Below are 14665 nucleotides of genomic sequence, written 5' to 3' on the forward strand. Positions count from 1 at the left end.
TATAATAACCATTCACACTGCACTAGGTTGTGTCTGATTCTCCAACTGGAAGATGAGGGGAATAGCTCCAATGTAGATGTACTGAATCATGTATGTGCGGGATGTCTGAGAAGTACAGTTTTGTAAAAAAAAGAAAAGAAAAAACATCAGTTGTATGGTATTTGCTTGTTCTTGCTTTCGTTTTGTCTGTGATTCTGGGTTTTCTCCCACCCTGCGGCATGCTGTTACATTGTTGAGTTACTCCTAAACTAGGCCTTGTAAGTGGTAATTGGCATGTGTGCATATTTTGTGGTAGACTGAAATTTCATGCAGGGCCGATTCCTTCCAAAGGTAAGTTTTGATCCCGTGCAATTCTTAATATTAAAACTGGAGGGCATAGAAAGGTAAAAGAACAAATTACACATATTTTCCTTCAAAAACAGTTGTAGGTAATTTCCAGTTTTTTATTTTTAGATGTATTTACTTATATAATTTGCATGTTTTACAGGCTTGCCCCTTCCAAAATAATTATTAGTAATATTTGATCCATCAACAAAAGTATTGATGTAACCCTCATGAGAACCTGGGCAGCTGTGTCCTGCTGAATCCTCCCCAGGTGTTCTGTGATGTTGATGGGCATACAATGAGAATCCTCCTGTCACATAGACCAGTGCAAGGTATCGATGTCCTGATGCCGTTTCCACTATAGACACATGCTTCTCTCAACAGGGCTCATTGGAATGAGAAGTTGACATATTTTTGTCTTTTATGTGTAAAGCATTTTGAGGTACACTTTTTAATGACAATATGCTCCATAAATAATTTTGTTATTATAGGTTTGTTTTTAGTATGCCAGTCATTGCACTGTGCCATTCTAAAGTAGGAAGGGGTCATCCTCACAATAGAAGGAGAGGCTTAATTGTTGACTCCTCACTTTGAATCCGGTGGTAACTAGACGCTCCCACATGGTAACTACTACTACGACATATACAGTATACAGATGTCTAACAATGTGTGTGTCCCCCCCACCCCACTGGGTTGCTTTTGAAAAGCTATTATATTAAATAGCAGGTGTGCTTTTGTCTCGACCTTAATGGTGGCACAAGCTTGGCATAGCCCAGAGGACAAAACGAGTCTGGGGTGTGGTTACACATAATTGTAGGGATTTTTTTTTTTTTTTAATTCCACTGAGCCATGTGAATGAAACAGTTTTCTTTTTTGTTCATTTTCTGATTTTTGCAGCTATATAGATAAGCTGTAGTGTTGTCAAGTTAATGCAAGGGGTGAGTGGCACACAAATGTGCTTAACTCAACTATGAGAAATGTTAAAATTCCACGTAGTAGGCACCTTTCCAAACTGTGAAGGAATAACTTTATGTAGTATGTGTATTATATTCATATGGAATAATACAACTTTATGAACAGGTAGAAACCAAATTTAGGTTAGTTTCCCTGCTTTTCATTATGTTCATAGTTTGATACTTTGGAAAGTCATGGATACCTAAAATCCCTTGTAATCAAGAACATTGTGTTGAACATATCCATTTTGTTATAATCTTCGGTAAGAAGCTGTTAAGTACCTGCTAACTCTTTAGTTTCTTCCAGGTTTATTAATTTAGTTCCAATAATGGTAGCTGTTATAGTATTCATAGATTTAGAGAGTAGAGTTAAATTCTTAGCTACATGCCTGACACAAATGCAACACATCCAGTGCAATGATAACTTTCATGTGATTGAACTTAAAACACAAATTGGCTTCCACGAGGTTCAGCTAATTAAGAGGTGGTGTGAGGCTTTGACCTCCAACCCCACAGTATCTCATGTCTTTCCATATTTTCCCTTAATCACATTGAACCTACCAATGTTTCTACCATAAGGAAGAAAAAACGGGAGGATGGGATGCGTGAGCATGTGACAGGTTGTGCTCGAAGTGAGGGCTACTATAAAATTGACAAGAAAGACAAAGTCAAATACCTCAACAGTAGCCGGCTAGTGACGGATGAACCTCCTGTGGACACCCAGGTAAGAGCTTGGCGAGATCTCAGCACGTGTTCATTTGCTTCTTCAAAGCCTTTCAGATGTTTATTAGGAAAACGTCTAGTCAAAGAAAAGTGATTTGATACATAAACCTTGTTATAAGTTAATTTCAGAGTAACTTAAAACATAGATGATAAATGTATGTGTGTCTTTCATGGAGTTCACTTATTGACTTACACCCCTTTCCCAGTCCCCTGATAACTTTGTGGTCATGATACATACTCATTTTTAATGAGGTGGGATTTTCCTCCTTAAATATAAACCTTGGCAGATGTTTTTTTTTTTTTTTCTTCTCAGCTCATTAGTAGAATGGTTTTTGTCTAATTATCCATTACAGGTTTTATGTTAAAGACAGAATTGAGGTTATTCCAGGACCAGGTCATTATCTCATGTTTGTTGCTCATTAGAGGACATGGGGGTTGCGTTTCAGTTTGTGTACAGTATGGCAAGCATCTAATTGCAGTGAAGTCCTAGTCATCTGCACATCACAGAGTAGGATGACAATTGTTGACTTATTTTTTATTTCAAAGTATTTTTAAGAGAACATTTCTATTCTTTGTATCATGGCAGTGTTGCCCTTATTCATATGGATTTCATTTTCTTAGGGTATGAGCATTCCAGCACAGCCTCATGCTTCAACACGTGCAGGCTCAGAGCGACGGTCCGAGCAGCGAAGACTCCTGTCCTCCTTCACAGGTAGCTGTGATAGTGACCTGCTCAAGTTCAACCAGCTCAAGGTATGGTCCACTATATATTATACTTTTTATATCCATAATGGAATGTATTTTTAGTTATGATATTGTGCCGATTGTCAATGTCCTTCTTTTTTCTGGGACCAGTAATTTCCGACATTCTTTTCTGAGTATGATGCCATATTGGGTAACCAGAGCCTTGCATTTTCTACATTTTGTATACTGATAAATTCTTGAACATTTTACTAGGGTTTATAACCCTGTCCAGCTATTCATCCTGCTTGTCTCCATTTGCCTCAAAGTGAAACATTTGTGATGAAAGCTTGTAGTGGAAAAAATACCTCCTAAAGATCGAGTACTCAATGCATGTTGCTCAGAGTGGCTAAAAGAAATGACTAAAATGCCCAACAAAGATAAAGACTTACCAAGTGTGCACAGGCCCAGCTAAAAGAGATCAGTCCATCTGCTGTTGAGTTCCAGTTAGCAATGAGAGAGTCCATAGATGAGCACAAAAGTGCAAAGAGAACCCCAACGACCTTTTTGGATGTTTGAATGTTTCAATTTTGTGGTTTGCACTATGGCATTATTTTATCTTTGGTCTTAATATGTATGTGTATTTACTAAGCCCTGTGGTGGGCTGGAGCCCTGCCTGGGGTTTGTTTCCTGCCTTGTGCCTTGTGGTGTTTGGGATTGGCTCCAGCAGACCCCTGTGACCCTGTAGTTTGGATACAGCGGGTTGGATAATGGATGGATATTTACTAAGCCAAGTGGTCCGATTGCCCCACTGACTAGAAAGTCTTGGATATATGGTAGCAACCAAACGAAGCAGAGTTTTCATTAATGGATCAATTTCATTGACTTGAGATGCAGAGAGAAAAAAAATCGCCAAACAGTTCATTGAATCATGAAAAAGTCAGAGAAAACCCCAGTGATGATTTGAATCTAAAAGTTGAAATTGTTAATCTAAGTGCTGATCTGGGGCATCAAAATCATTCTACATTAGAAACATTATTGTCCCACATTGCTCTAAAAATAGAAGGTATCCACTATGTCAAGTGTTTAATTCTGTGTTTGTTATTTTACATTTTCTTATAGCTTAATGACATCTTTTGATTGCCTTTGAATTTTCTGTTGCCATCTTCTTTCTGTCACTATAACAAATATGAACCACTGCTGTCTCTAACTTTCCTGCATTGTTCTTTATTAGTTCACTGTGCAGTCATTCATCTGGGAGTTTAAATTGATTCTTCCTGGTTACAAGTACTACATTAGTAATCTACTTTTTATTCATAATCAATAATTTCTATTTGTTTATGTACTATAATAATGATTGTTATCCATTCCATGAAAAAAAGAAATAGCTTGCAGAATGTCAGCCTTAGTTAGATTCCTTGTTGTTGTCAATAATCTATTTTCTTGCATGCCCATTCACTTAAATAAATGTAAAGAGTCCAATGATAAAATAATCCTTGAAACCTTTCCAAACCCTAATATCACATACTAGTTGAGTACCGTGTCACATTTTTAATTAATAGGTGCTATACTTTCAAGTATGGAAATTGCTTCACATTTTAAGATGACCATTGATTAAAAGTAACTCGGCACCATTTTATTAAAGATTTCTTTCTGCCCATCTGTATTAAAATTTTGTTTTTTCCTTTTATTAGTTCCGTAAAAAGAAAATTCGTTTCTGCAAAAGCCACATACATGACTGGGGCTTGTTTGCAATGGAGCCTATTGCAGCAGATGAAATGGTGATTGAATATGTTGGTCAAAACATTAGGCAGGTAGGTGAAATTGGCAAAAAGACTGTTAAGGGCAGGGGGTTAATGGTGGGGTGTTACAAATGAGCGGGCCTAATGGACACAGACTGAGCTGTGTTTCATTGTTTTGATAAATCTGAGAACTACAAAGCTTATGCAGTAATTTTTCTTCTCTTGCTGATCAATCTAATTACAGAATGTTTGTGGACTACCATTAGAAGCTGTTCAGTTCAACTGGAGCAAGTGTATTTCTAAATGTAATTTAGAATCTTAAAATGATTTACCAAAACAGTAATTCTGTTTAGTGATTGGGAGTGTCATTAATGTACTGTAAATGTAGTTAGCATTGTGCTCTCATATTATGAATATGAAATTGCTCTAAAGTGTACTTTTATGACAGCATCAGATTGCTCTTGGCTGGGAAACTGGTGATAAGTTATTTGTTATTATTGGTGCTTTCTCTCTCTTTATTTTGACTATCATTTAGTGCCTTTCATATGTTTCTGTCTTCATTTCTGGCAGTTACAAGTTAAGTTTGCATGTCGTGTTTCTCGTCTTCCAAGTTAAGTTCAAGTTTATTGTCATATTGTGTACACAGCACAATGAAATTGTTACTTGCATGTCTTCACTGTAGGTCATTGCTGACATGCGAGAGAAGCGTTATGAGGATGAAGGCATTGGGAGCAGCTACATGTTCAGGGTGGATCATGACACCATTATTGATGCCACTAAGTGCGGGAACTTCGCCAGGTTCATCAACCATAGTTGTAATGTAAGTTCTAGTCTTCCTTCTGACTCCTCACTACTGATACAATTTCTCATTCTTTATTTTATATAACATAACTCACACCATCACAATGCACTTCAGAGTAAACAGTAAATACAGAGACTATCGATGTGTGCAGTAATAGGCTCAAGTGTATACAGGTAGCTGTCGACACCCACTACTACGTCTCGTGGGCAAACAGTTTTCGCCACGCCAGCTCCGTATGCCGCAACTCCTTCATCTTGATCTCACTTTATTACCTGCAGTGGTTTTTAATACATTCAGATACATTTGTCTTACAATTAGAGGAAAAAGGCAATTGATCCTGACACAAAAATAAAAGGTGACCAAGCAGTATGAGAGAGGAAATAAAGCAAATGCAATTGCATGTGACTTGAAGTTATCCCATTGTAACCGGTGTTCAACGCACGTACTGTATTGTTGCGCTTTGGCTTTGAATCTGGTTAATCTACAAAGCTGCTGTGTTGTGATGCACAATGTGCAGCTTTATAGGAACCGCCACAAAGGGTTAATTAAACCACACATAAACTCTTTTATCTGGTAATGTTTATTATTTTTATTATTAGGCTGAAATGCTAAAACAGAAAACATATGAGTGCTCCAACACTGCTCTCCAACTCTACAGTTCCTCCTCTCACAGTTAACACAAAGAACACTGGGAAAGGCGAGCACTGATGATAAAGAGAGGACTCATGAAGCTGTTAACGGTTCGGCACCCATGCGAGCAACAGTAATGACGAAACAAAATAATAATAAAAAAAAATGTACTAAATATGTTAAGAAGCAAGTCTTGATGTAAGATCTGATCAAAGCTACCAACAGAGCTTCATAAGTCAACCAAGCCAGTAAATGCATCGTTTGGACTTTGCAGAGTCTTTGCATTTGTACTCTTTTGCGTAGCCATTTCAGTGTGTTCATGTGAATCTCCTGGCAGAAATGCAAAGTCACTATGAATTTGGTAGTTGGTCTGTAAAAATGTCAATTAAAGAGAAACTGCCTTTGTTTTTCTGAGAAGGATGCTCTGTGCTCCAGTGGCACATGTTCATGTCCCAGTATTGGTGCCATTTCAGGGAGGATGAGGAAGTTGAGCTGAGCAAATTCCAGAGCAGAGACAGGAGTGAGTCGAGATGCTTAGGCTTACCCCTCTTAGCCATTAAACTTAAAATAGAAGCCGTTATGTAGAGGACTTTATACTGCAACTGTGGAAGAAAGCAAATTGTCATACAAGTGCATTTTTTGTCTTTTTCGTTGCCATCAGTCCGTTTACTCCTCGGTTCAGAAAGTGAGTTCAGAGTTGGAATTTACTAGCCAGCAGCTGACCTTTGAGCCTGGCCTACAGGACCTGGTCAGGGTGTATTAAATGGAGCGTTTGTTTTTGAACACACTTATGTCAAAGTGGTGAGACATAAGCCCAACACACGCAAAGAAGCAGACTTGTGTTTGGTGCTGATTCTGTCTCTCCGCCAGGATTACACCAAGGCATTCTAACTAGAAAATTATCTTCATTTTGCCTGAAGAATGTTTAACAGATTTGCATTTTGTCATTGCAGCCCAACTGCTATGCCAAGGTCATCACAGTGGAGTCCCAGAAGAAGATTGTTATTTATTCGAGACAGCAGATCAATGTAAATGAGGAGATCACGTATGACTACAAGTTCCCCATTGAGGACGTCAAGATACCCTGCCTGTGTGGCGCAGAAAACTGTCGGGGCACCCTAAACTGAGGTGGCCTTGGGATTTCGCCTCTGTCTCTTGGTCTCCATCAGCTGATCATTGTCAAAGCTCTTTTAAATATTGACCGTCTGCTGGAGCGGACACCCATTCTCAGTTGCACTATGCCAAAAAAAAAAAAAAAAGACTTAATATTTCATCACCAACGTATCGCACTTCGGCTCGGGCCACTGAACAAGCTATTGTGCACGCCTATCTACACAATGCACAGTCTTGTTGTTTACGACTACCGGTGCTGTTCCTAAAAGTGAGTGTTACCAGTTTCTCTGCTCAAACAACACTAGACGCCCGCCCACTTGCCCTTTCCTTCCAGTCAGCCGTCACCTGCCAGATTGTCGTGCTGGAACACGGTACATTGGACTTTATCTTCCATAAGGGAATGCTGCTACCTTTTCAGAGTGTTTATTTGTACAGAGGAAAATGTGAATCAGTAGCAAAGTTAATAAGAATTTTATATATCTATCTATATATATATATAAATATATAATTTTTTTTTTTTGTTTTTCTTTAAAACATTTGGCCTTTTGACTTTAAGTCTGAAAGCATCGCTGTGGGTAATTTTGTCTTTTTTTTTTTTTTATTTTGTTCTCATGGGTAGGTTTAGGTATTTCTGTTGCCTGCTACAGCATTCACCAAATTCTATGAGAAATCAGTGGTCTTCTTTATTATGATTTGTTTAGACAGGACTTGGATGTCCTTGGCCTGTCACCCTCTCAGCTCCCAGTTTGTCATACACACTGAACTACCTGGCTGCCCTTATGAGTGTGACTGTCATTTTCACTTTTGCGGGAAAACAATTTTTATTTAAAAGGAAAAAAAAAACATTTAATTTGAGCAATAGTGCATCTACTCAAACTCAAATTCTGCTGCCAGAGTCATCCCTTAATGTGTCCTGTGATGGCACAGACAATCGAGTGTCGGAATGCTGCTGCTTGAGTGCCCTCTACAGGTCTGAAGTGGCCGCTTGGCTCCCTGATGCCAGTTGACCTCCCCGTTCCGCCAGTCTTTGTTGTGTTTGAAGACATTTGGTATCTAGAAAGTGTGGCCATTTTTACACATTTTCAATTGTCTCCCAAGTGCTAAAAAAAAAAAAATGCACTAAAAAAAGATGAACCTCTTAAGTAAAATACTTTTTCATTTGTGGCCCTATTGAAAAGTTGAAGGGGAAAAGCATGAGTTTGCTTTTCACTGTATTTAACAGTTGAAAATGATGACAATCCAGGTTTGTAAGTCCTTAACCCATATGGTTAATAGTATTTTAAATAATAACTCTATTGTTGGACACTTTTTTTCCCAGCAAAATGCAGATACATGTTTAGTGCATGAATGTGTGTAGATACATATTGTTTGCACATGCATGTATATTTATGTGCACAAATGTGTATATGTACATGCTTTTCCATATACATGTGTGCAAATATTTATAAAGTACACATTCATTCATTCAATGTTTAGTGTACCTTCTCCAATTCTGTGAACTGCAGGTGCACTCCTGAGGAGGAGTAAAGCGGTTTGGAACATCACAAGATCCCCACTGATTTTTCAGAGCTCTTTTTAAATTTGGACCAGACTGCTTCAATTGACCGACCATTCAGACAATGTGATTGTTTGTTTAGTTTCTTCATGTGGCACAGAAATACCTAAAAGACAGAATATGGGAGATTGTACTAATGAATACCCATGGCAGTAGCATTGTTTTTTTTTTTTTTTTGTGATCGTTTTTTTGTTTTGTTTGTTTCTGGTGCTGTATTGTTTGGGACATGTACATGAAGATATGTCTGCACATGTGTCAAGGTCCTGTGTAAATGTGTAGCTGTGAGTGGGTGTGGGTGTGGATGTGTGTGTGTATTGGGTGGTCCCGAGGCGCGCGCACACACACACACACACACACACACACACAGGTGCATGTCATGAATTGTAACATTAGTTGACTTTTGTACATAAACTAGCTTGGTTTTTTGTTTGTTTGGTTTTTTTTTTTGTTTGTTTTTCCCCCCAAATGCACTATGGGTTGGCATGTAATTTGGCTGTATTGTTTGCCAAACACTTGCATGAATCCTGTTTTGTTTGTTGTTTCAATCCCAAATTTTTACCTTCTTAGGATCCCTGTCTAGGTCTCTCGAGTTGATCCGCACAAGTTGGGGGGGAAAGGAAGGCTTTTAGAAGAAGAAAAAAAATGTTTATACTGTACAGAACAATTTCTATATAAGAAGAAAAATCTTTTTATCATCTAATAGTGAATAAATAATCAAGTTTTTTTAAATATATAATCATTTCAAAACCATAAGTGTATATAGGAATATATAAAAGTTGATACTTTTTTTTTTTTTTCTCCCTAGAATCGATGGTGCATCCCTCTTTCTTGTTTTGGTTTGTTATACCAGCACACCCATGCACCCAGCCTCTTTTCTAAAGGTTGTTTCTTGTAGAAACATGTGTCTGCTTTTGTGCGGTTATATATTTTGTATGTGTTGCGAGTGGGTGGGGGGGGGTTGATGGCTGTATTTTTGTTGTAAATAATTTATAAATACGTCTTGGGTCTGCTACATCGGCACAGTGAGCTGGTAGCTCTGTTTACGGCTTGTGTCAAGCTTGTTGTACATTGTATAGAATTTCTATTTACCTCTTGCAGAAGCGGGGGAATCACAAAGCATTAACTGTCCATTTGAACATCCGTTCCACTGCTGTCTGCTTATTTATTAAATGTAGACATATTTTTTTTTTTTTACAAACAGCATTACGTTGTTTTAATGCAAAGCTGAAACTGGAGTTGACACGGCCCCCTGCGGTGGGCACTGCTGTCCACACGAAAACCATTGTCCCCTCTGTTCATTTTTGTCAAATCTTTTTAACACCCCAAAACCCAAAATAAAACTCACTCCTTAGAAACATTTCTTAAATGGGTGCAGTGGATTCCAGAATGGTTTGCAATAAAAACAAGTGTTCTGAACTTCTCTCCCTCACCACCTCTTTCATGAAGAAAGCCTACTTTGGAAATGGAGGATTTTTTGTTTGTTTGTTTTCCACTTGAAATTAACCCAGTTTTATTTGTGCAAATATAGCTTGTGCTTAAGATCTTGTTTGACGGAAATGTTTTGTTGTGGGTGTGTCTTGGCTGTACATACTTGTCTATATATATATTTTTTGTGAATTCATACTATGTACCATTGTATTATAGTAACTTTTATAAAGCAAATATACTGACTTTTTCTTAACAAGTATGAGCATACTGTCTTCTGTGTTGCAGTTATTCACAAAGCGAGGGTGCGCGTTTTACGTTCCTCCTTCCATGCAGCAGAAGACGCATCTCTCGGCCCCTCGGCTGTGGGCTTGGCTGTGTAGAGACACGAATCTGGACACGAGGGACGGCTATCCAGGTGAGTACACTCCGCATCACTGAGGGGAAGAGGAAGGGGGTCTCTTTAGCGGAGACATCACTCTGAGAGAGCCCCTTGTGTGTGGGAAATTGTTTTACATGCACGGTTTCTAATCGCAACACCTCTTTTGTCGCACAAGAAGAATATTTGACAAGTGTGAAACCAGTCATGTTTCAGTTTTGGGAGCCAAAACTGACAGGTGTTTACATAATTTACTTAAATTTCATTAAGTGCGACATGAGAAACTGTTTCGGCTGAAAGTGACTCTTTCACTTGTCTTCTGAAACCTGTGAACATGAAGTCAACTGGGCTGAGAAAAATCTCATAAAGGCCCTGATTGATTTATGTAATGTGCTGATGAAGCATCTTTTTATGTATGATTTTTAATCTTGAAAATGTATATTGGTAATAATAAGCCGCTGCTGTCCAACTGAGTCAAAGGTGACCAGCAGGCTGCTGCCCTCCATTGTGATGAAGCCGGAGCAGTGACAGTGACAGGTGGGCTTCTTTATGCTGCTGCTTAGCAGGTCTCTGCTTCATTGAGTCTGTATAGTAAGCATTTCCAACAACATTGATAAAGTAAATCTCTATTTTAGCTCCAGTGTATAACAGTTGGGCGGCATGGTGGCGCAGTGGTAGCGCTTCTGTATTGCAGTTAGGAGACCAAACCACTCATTTAAACTGGGAGCAGTCGGAGAGGACCAGGCTACCCTAAACATGGGTGCTGATAACACGACAGCAGGCAGCGAGGCGATGGGCGAGAAATTCAACTGAAGTATGGTAGTCCACTACTGCTTAGTATACTGCACAACAGTAAGAGAGGACTTTTGTGAAATACTACACAAAACATTCAGCTTCTAAAGCGAGACAAATACACAAAGTGGAGGACAAGTCCCACAAAGGCTTTACTAACCATCTATGGTGAAAACTCAAGTGTGGGAAAGACCTGCAGTTTCCTTAAATACCTTCCAAAATGTAAAAAAAAGTTGAAAATGGAAACAAAAATAGAAAGAAAATTGTATATGTCAATGGATTAAATTTGGAAGCAGGGAAATGTTAAACATCAATTATTAACACTAAAAGAGGGTCAGGGAGTTGATGGGATCCAGTAAAACAATGCCAAAGTTGACTGTGATGTTTCTTTGCAATATCTCTCTATTATAAAAGGAAATCCTGGGACGAGCCTATCTTGGAGATAATTTCAGGTCCCGTGAGACGAGCCTTTAAACTTTAAGTCGGAGACTTGTAGAATGTTTAAATCGTGTTGCCATCAAGGAAAAGTAGTGTTGCTTCCCAAAGAAGAATTGAAAGTGAAATCCACATACCAGAGACAGAGAAGTGAAGTGGCTGGCACGTAGTGCAGGCCGGGGGGTTGGCGAGCAAAGCCCCCTAGTTCTGTATAAAGATAAAAATCTTTTATATATATACAGCAAAGCTTTAAGGGAAAAAAAACTAGTAATGTTATAAAACTTGTTTATATGAGAGGAAAAAGAAGCAGAAAAAAACTTTTAAAGGACAAGTGTAGTGCCATTTTATGGTTGGATGGGCACTAACTAAACATATCTGTAAAATGTCAGAGTGCATTTTGAGCAAAAGTGAAGACCGATTGTCTGCTCGGAGGGAAATGTGAAAGGATTAGAGAAGGGGCATGAAGGAAAGGGAGTAGAATTTTAGGATTTAGATGTAAGAAAAGATGTGGACAAAATAAGAATTTAACAAGAGACATGGCAAAGAAGAACTGCACCTGCCATACTGAGTATACATGAGGAGGCATTAGGCACAGAAAACAAACGAGCGTTCTAAACAATGGGAACCCGCGCCTTCGGCAAAGCTTTTTCCCTAAAATCCAGCCATGTACACGAGACCTGCGGTGGGGCTCACAGCTCCTGCGCTTCCTCTCTTCCTGCTGCACCTCTGTGGACCTCTATTTCCACTTCTCTTTTGCTCCTTTTGAATGTCTTTATTGTTTTCCATGCTTTTCAATTTTTTTTTCTTTTTGGTGCTCTTTTTTTTTTTTTTTTCTTTTCTTTAACCCTCGAATGTGAAATTTATGTCCGGGACTTTATTAGCCGCTAAGATCCGTCGCGATGAAATCCCAAGAGCAGAGTCCATGAGGAACCCAAGTTGTAACATCTTTTAGAACTTTCAGCTGTTTGTATTCATTTCTGTCCTCCAACCCTTAAATCACCTTTCAAAAAGGTAATCATACGTATTTAAACAAGAAATCGTTTATTTTATTCTCATCGAGATTTATTAGGCTGGCTGCTAGCACTTTGTTACCAGCCATCACTGAATGGGATTGGGCGCTAGTGGCCTGATGGCCTTATTCAGTTTTGTTGTTTATGTTGCACTTTTCTTATTTAGTTGCCCAATTAAAACACAGGTATGATTTTAAAATGTATTATGTGAATCAAAGATATTTACCAAAATAAAAAATTGACATACCCTTAATACGACTCGCGGTTTCACTTGGCCAGAGCCTCTACTAACAGCACTGGGTCCAAGGCTGGACGGAACCTGCTCGATACACCTGAGGCCGTCTGCCTGCCCCGTCACAACCCGTGACACTCAACGGCGGCCCACGCGCTCGTAAAAGGTTTAGAAAGAAACAAGACGCTGACACGGATGACTTTTTATTTCCTAAGTATTATCGTTTAATCCCCATGCTGCAGTAAAGGGTGTACGCGATGTGCAAAACGGGCTTATACAGACGATCTCGCTAATAAACGTCATGATGTTTTGTCTCCCTTGTGTTGCTTTTTACAGAATGAACTGACCTGTCAAAGTTCGTAAAACGAGCTCACCGGGTTTGGGGTGCTGTGGCCGTGGCTTCTTCCGCCCTTTCAAGGGTCCTCCCAGCAGGCGTGGTCTGTTTGAATGTATGAATATCTCGAGCCTGGTGATGACTGGCCACGCCCACATGTTTTGGCACCAATTCATAAATATGACGGAGGGAGGCTGCGCTCAGAGGGCCAATAGGAAGTACGCAATTCCGAAATTTGCTGATCTGTAGCCAAAAAGACAATCGTAAATCCTAATATGAATCACCTGCTTCTCTGGTGATGTCACAGTACGTTTAAATAACATATATTTTTAACAAACGTTATAAAAGTCATTTTATAAAGTATGTATGAAAAAAAAAAAGCCGTGGCGTATAACACGACTTTCCACTATTTCAATGCAGTACTTTCACGCTGCTGTCATATGATGAATTCCCGGAGACTTCCAGTCACACCTCCACAGGTGACTACAAACTTGCATAAAAGGGCCTGACATTCCAACCATTTTGGACAAATGGTCAGATAATCTTTGTGATTTTTAGTTAACTAAATTTAGACAAACATCATCAACATGAGGCATAAAAAACCAGACCAGAGAGTTTACTTCTAGGCATTTATTGCATAAGCATTTAGCAGCTAGAACAGGGGTGTCAAACTCTGCTCCCGGAGGGCCATAGTGTCTGTCAATTTTTGTTCCACCACTTTCTTAAGTTTTAATTGACTTGCATTTAATGGTTTTCATTTTGTCTTTAATCAGCAGCCAAACAAGGACACTGTGGTGAAGGAGGCCATTTAAGGGTAACCACGCTTGGCCCATGCTGAGGAGACCTGATGAGTGAGATGGTTCTGTCATATAGGTGTACTAGGGAGTAGAATAGGGCAGTAATGTCAGGGTGGGATGGGAGAAAGGGGGGTTGGGGGTATAAATGTGTTTGGGTATTTTGACAACTATAGTGGATGTAGCTGTGATTTCTGGCACCCGGCCTATGATTTTCCCAACTATTTATTTATTTCTGCCCTCTGGAGCTTCCAACCTGACTCCAATGGGTGCCAACAGAGTCCATCTGCAGACCTCCAGTGCTAGGCCCGGTTACACTACGGTTAAAGTTAGGGGTTGTGGGAGTGTCATCTGGAACAAATAATGCCTGCTTTGCATTAGGTCAGCTCCAAGGTGGAGGCTCCAGCCAGCAGAGATACCCGACAATCAGCTTTTCAAGGCCCCCACCCCTCTGCTTTTCGATCAGACATCCATTAACCCTCCAACGAGGACACTCTTCACGTACTCCAAGGTGGACTTGAATGTGACATTTTCACTCTTGGCTGGGACAGCAAAACAGTCACTGACACCAGAAAGTTTGGGGTCCCATTGTGGGGAAGGCTCAGGAAGCAGAGAAGGCACCCAATTTTATCTCAATGCATGCTCAATAATCCAGGTAAGGAAATTCTAGAAAGCTGATTCAGTTCATCTGGACATAGTTCTTTTCCAGGGAAATACGTTACATCACTCATCCAAGTGAAT

The 14665-nt window shown here is 39.4% G+C and overlaps 1 protein-coding gene across 1 annotated transcript in view; it reads left to right on the forward strand.

The window, feature by feature from the left end:
• Positions 1–10207, forward strand: part of LOC120540822 (histone-lysine N-methyltransferase SETD1B-like) — a 66884-nt gene extending 56677 nt beyond the window's left edge. Inside the window, exons 14-18 of the mRNA XM_039771900.1 lie at positions 1835–2001; positions 2622–2753; positions 4376–4495; positions 5106–5243; positions 6809–10207. Coding sequence (XP_039627834.1) covers positions 1835–2001; positions 2622–2753; positions 4376–4495; positions 5106–5243; positions 6809–6982 — 731 coding nt within the window. The 3' untranslated portion in view covers positions 6983–10207. The remainder of the gene's footprint in view (positions 1–1834; positions 2002–2621; positions 2754–4375; positions 4496–5105; positions 5244–6808) is intronic.
• Positions 10208–14665: the final 4458 nt, after the last annotated feature.

This window comes from Polypterus senegalus, chromosome 12 (genome assembly GCF_016835505.1).
Source record: "Polypterus senegalus isolate Bchr_013 chromosome 12, ASM1683550v1, whole genome shotgun sequence".
Taxonomy (NCBI): Eukaryota; Metazoa; Chordata; class Cladistia; order Polypteriformes; family Polypteridae; genus Polypterus; species Polypterus senegalus.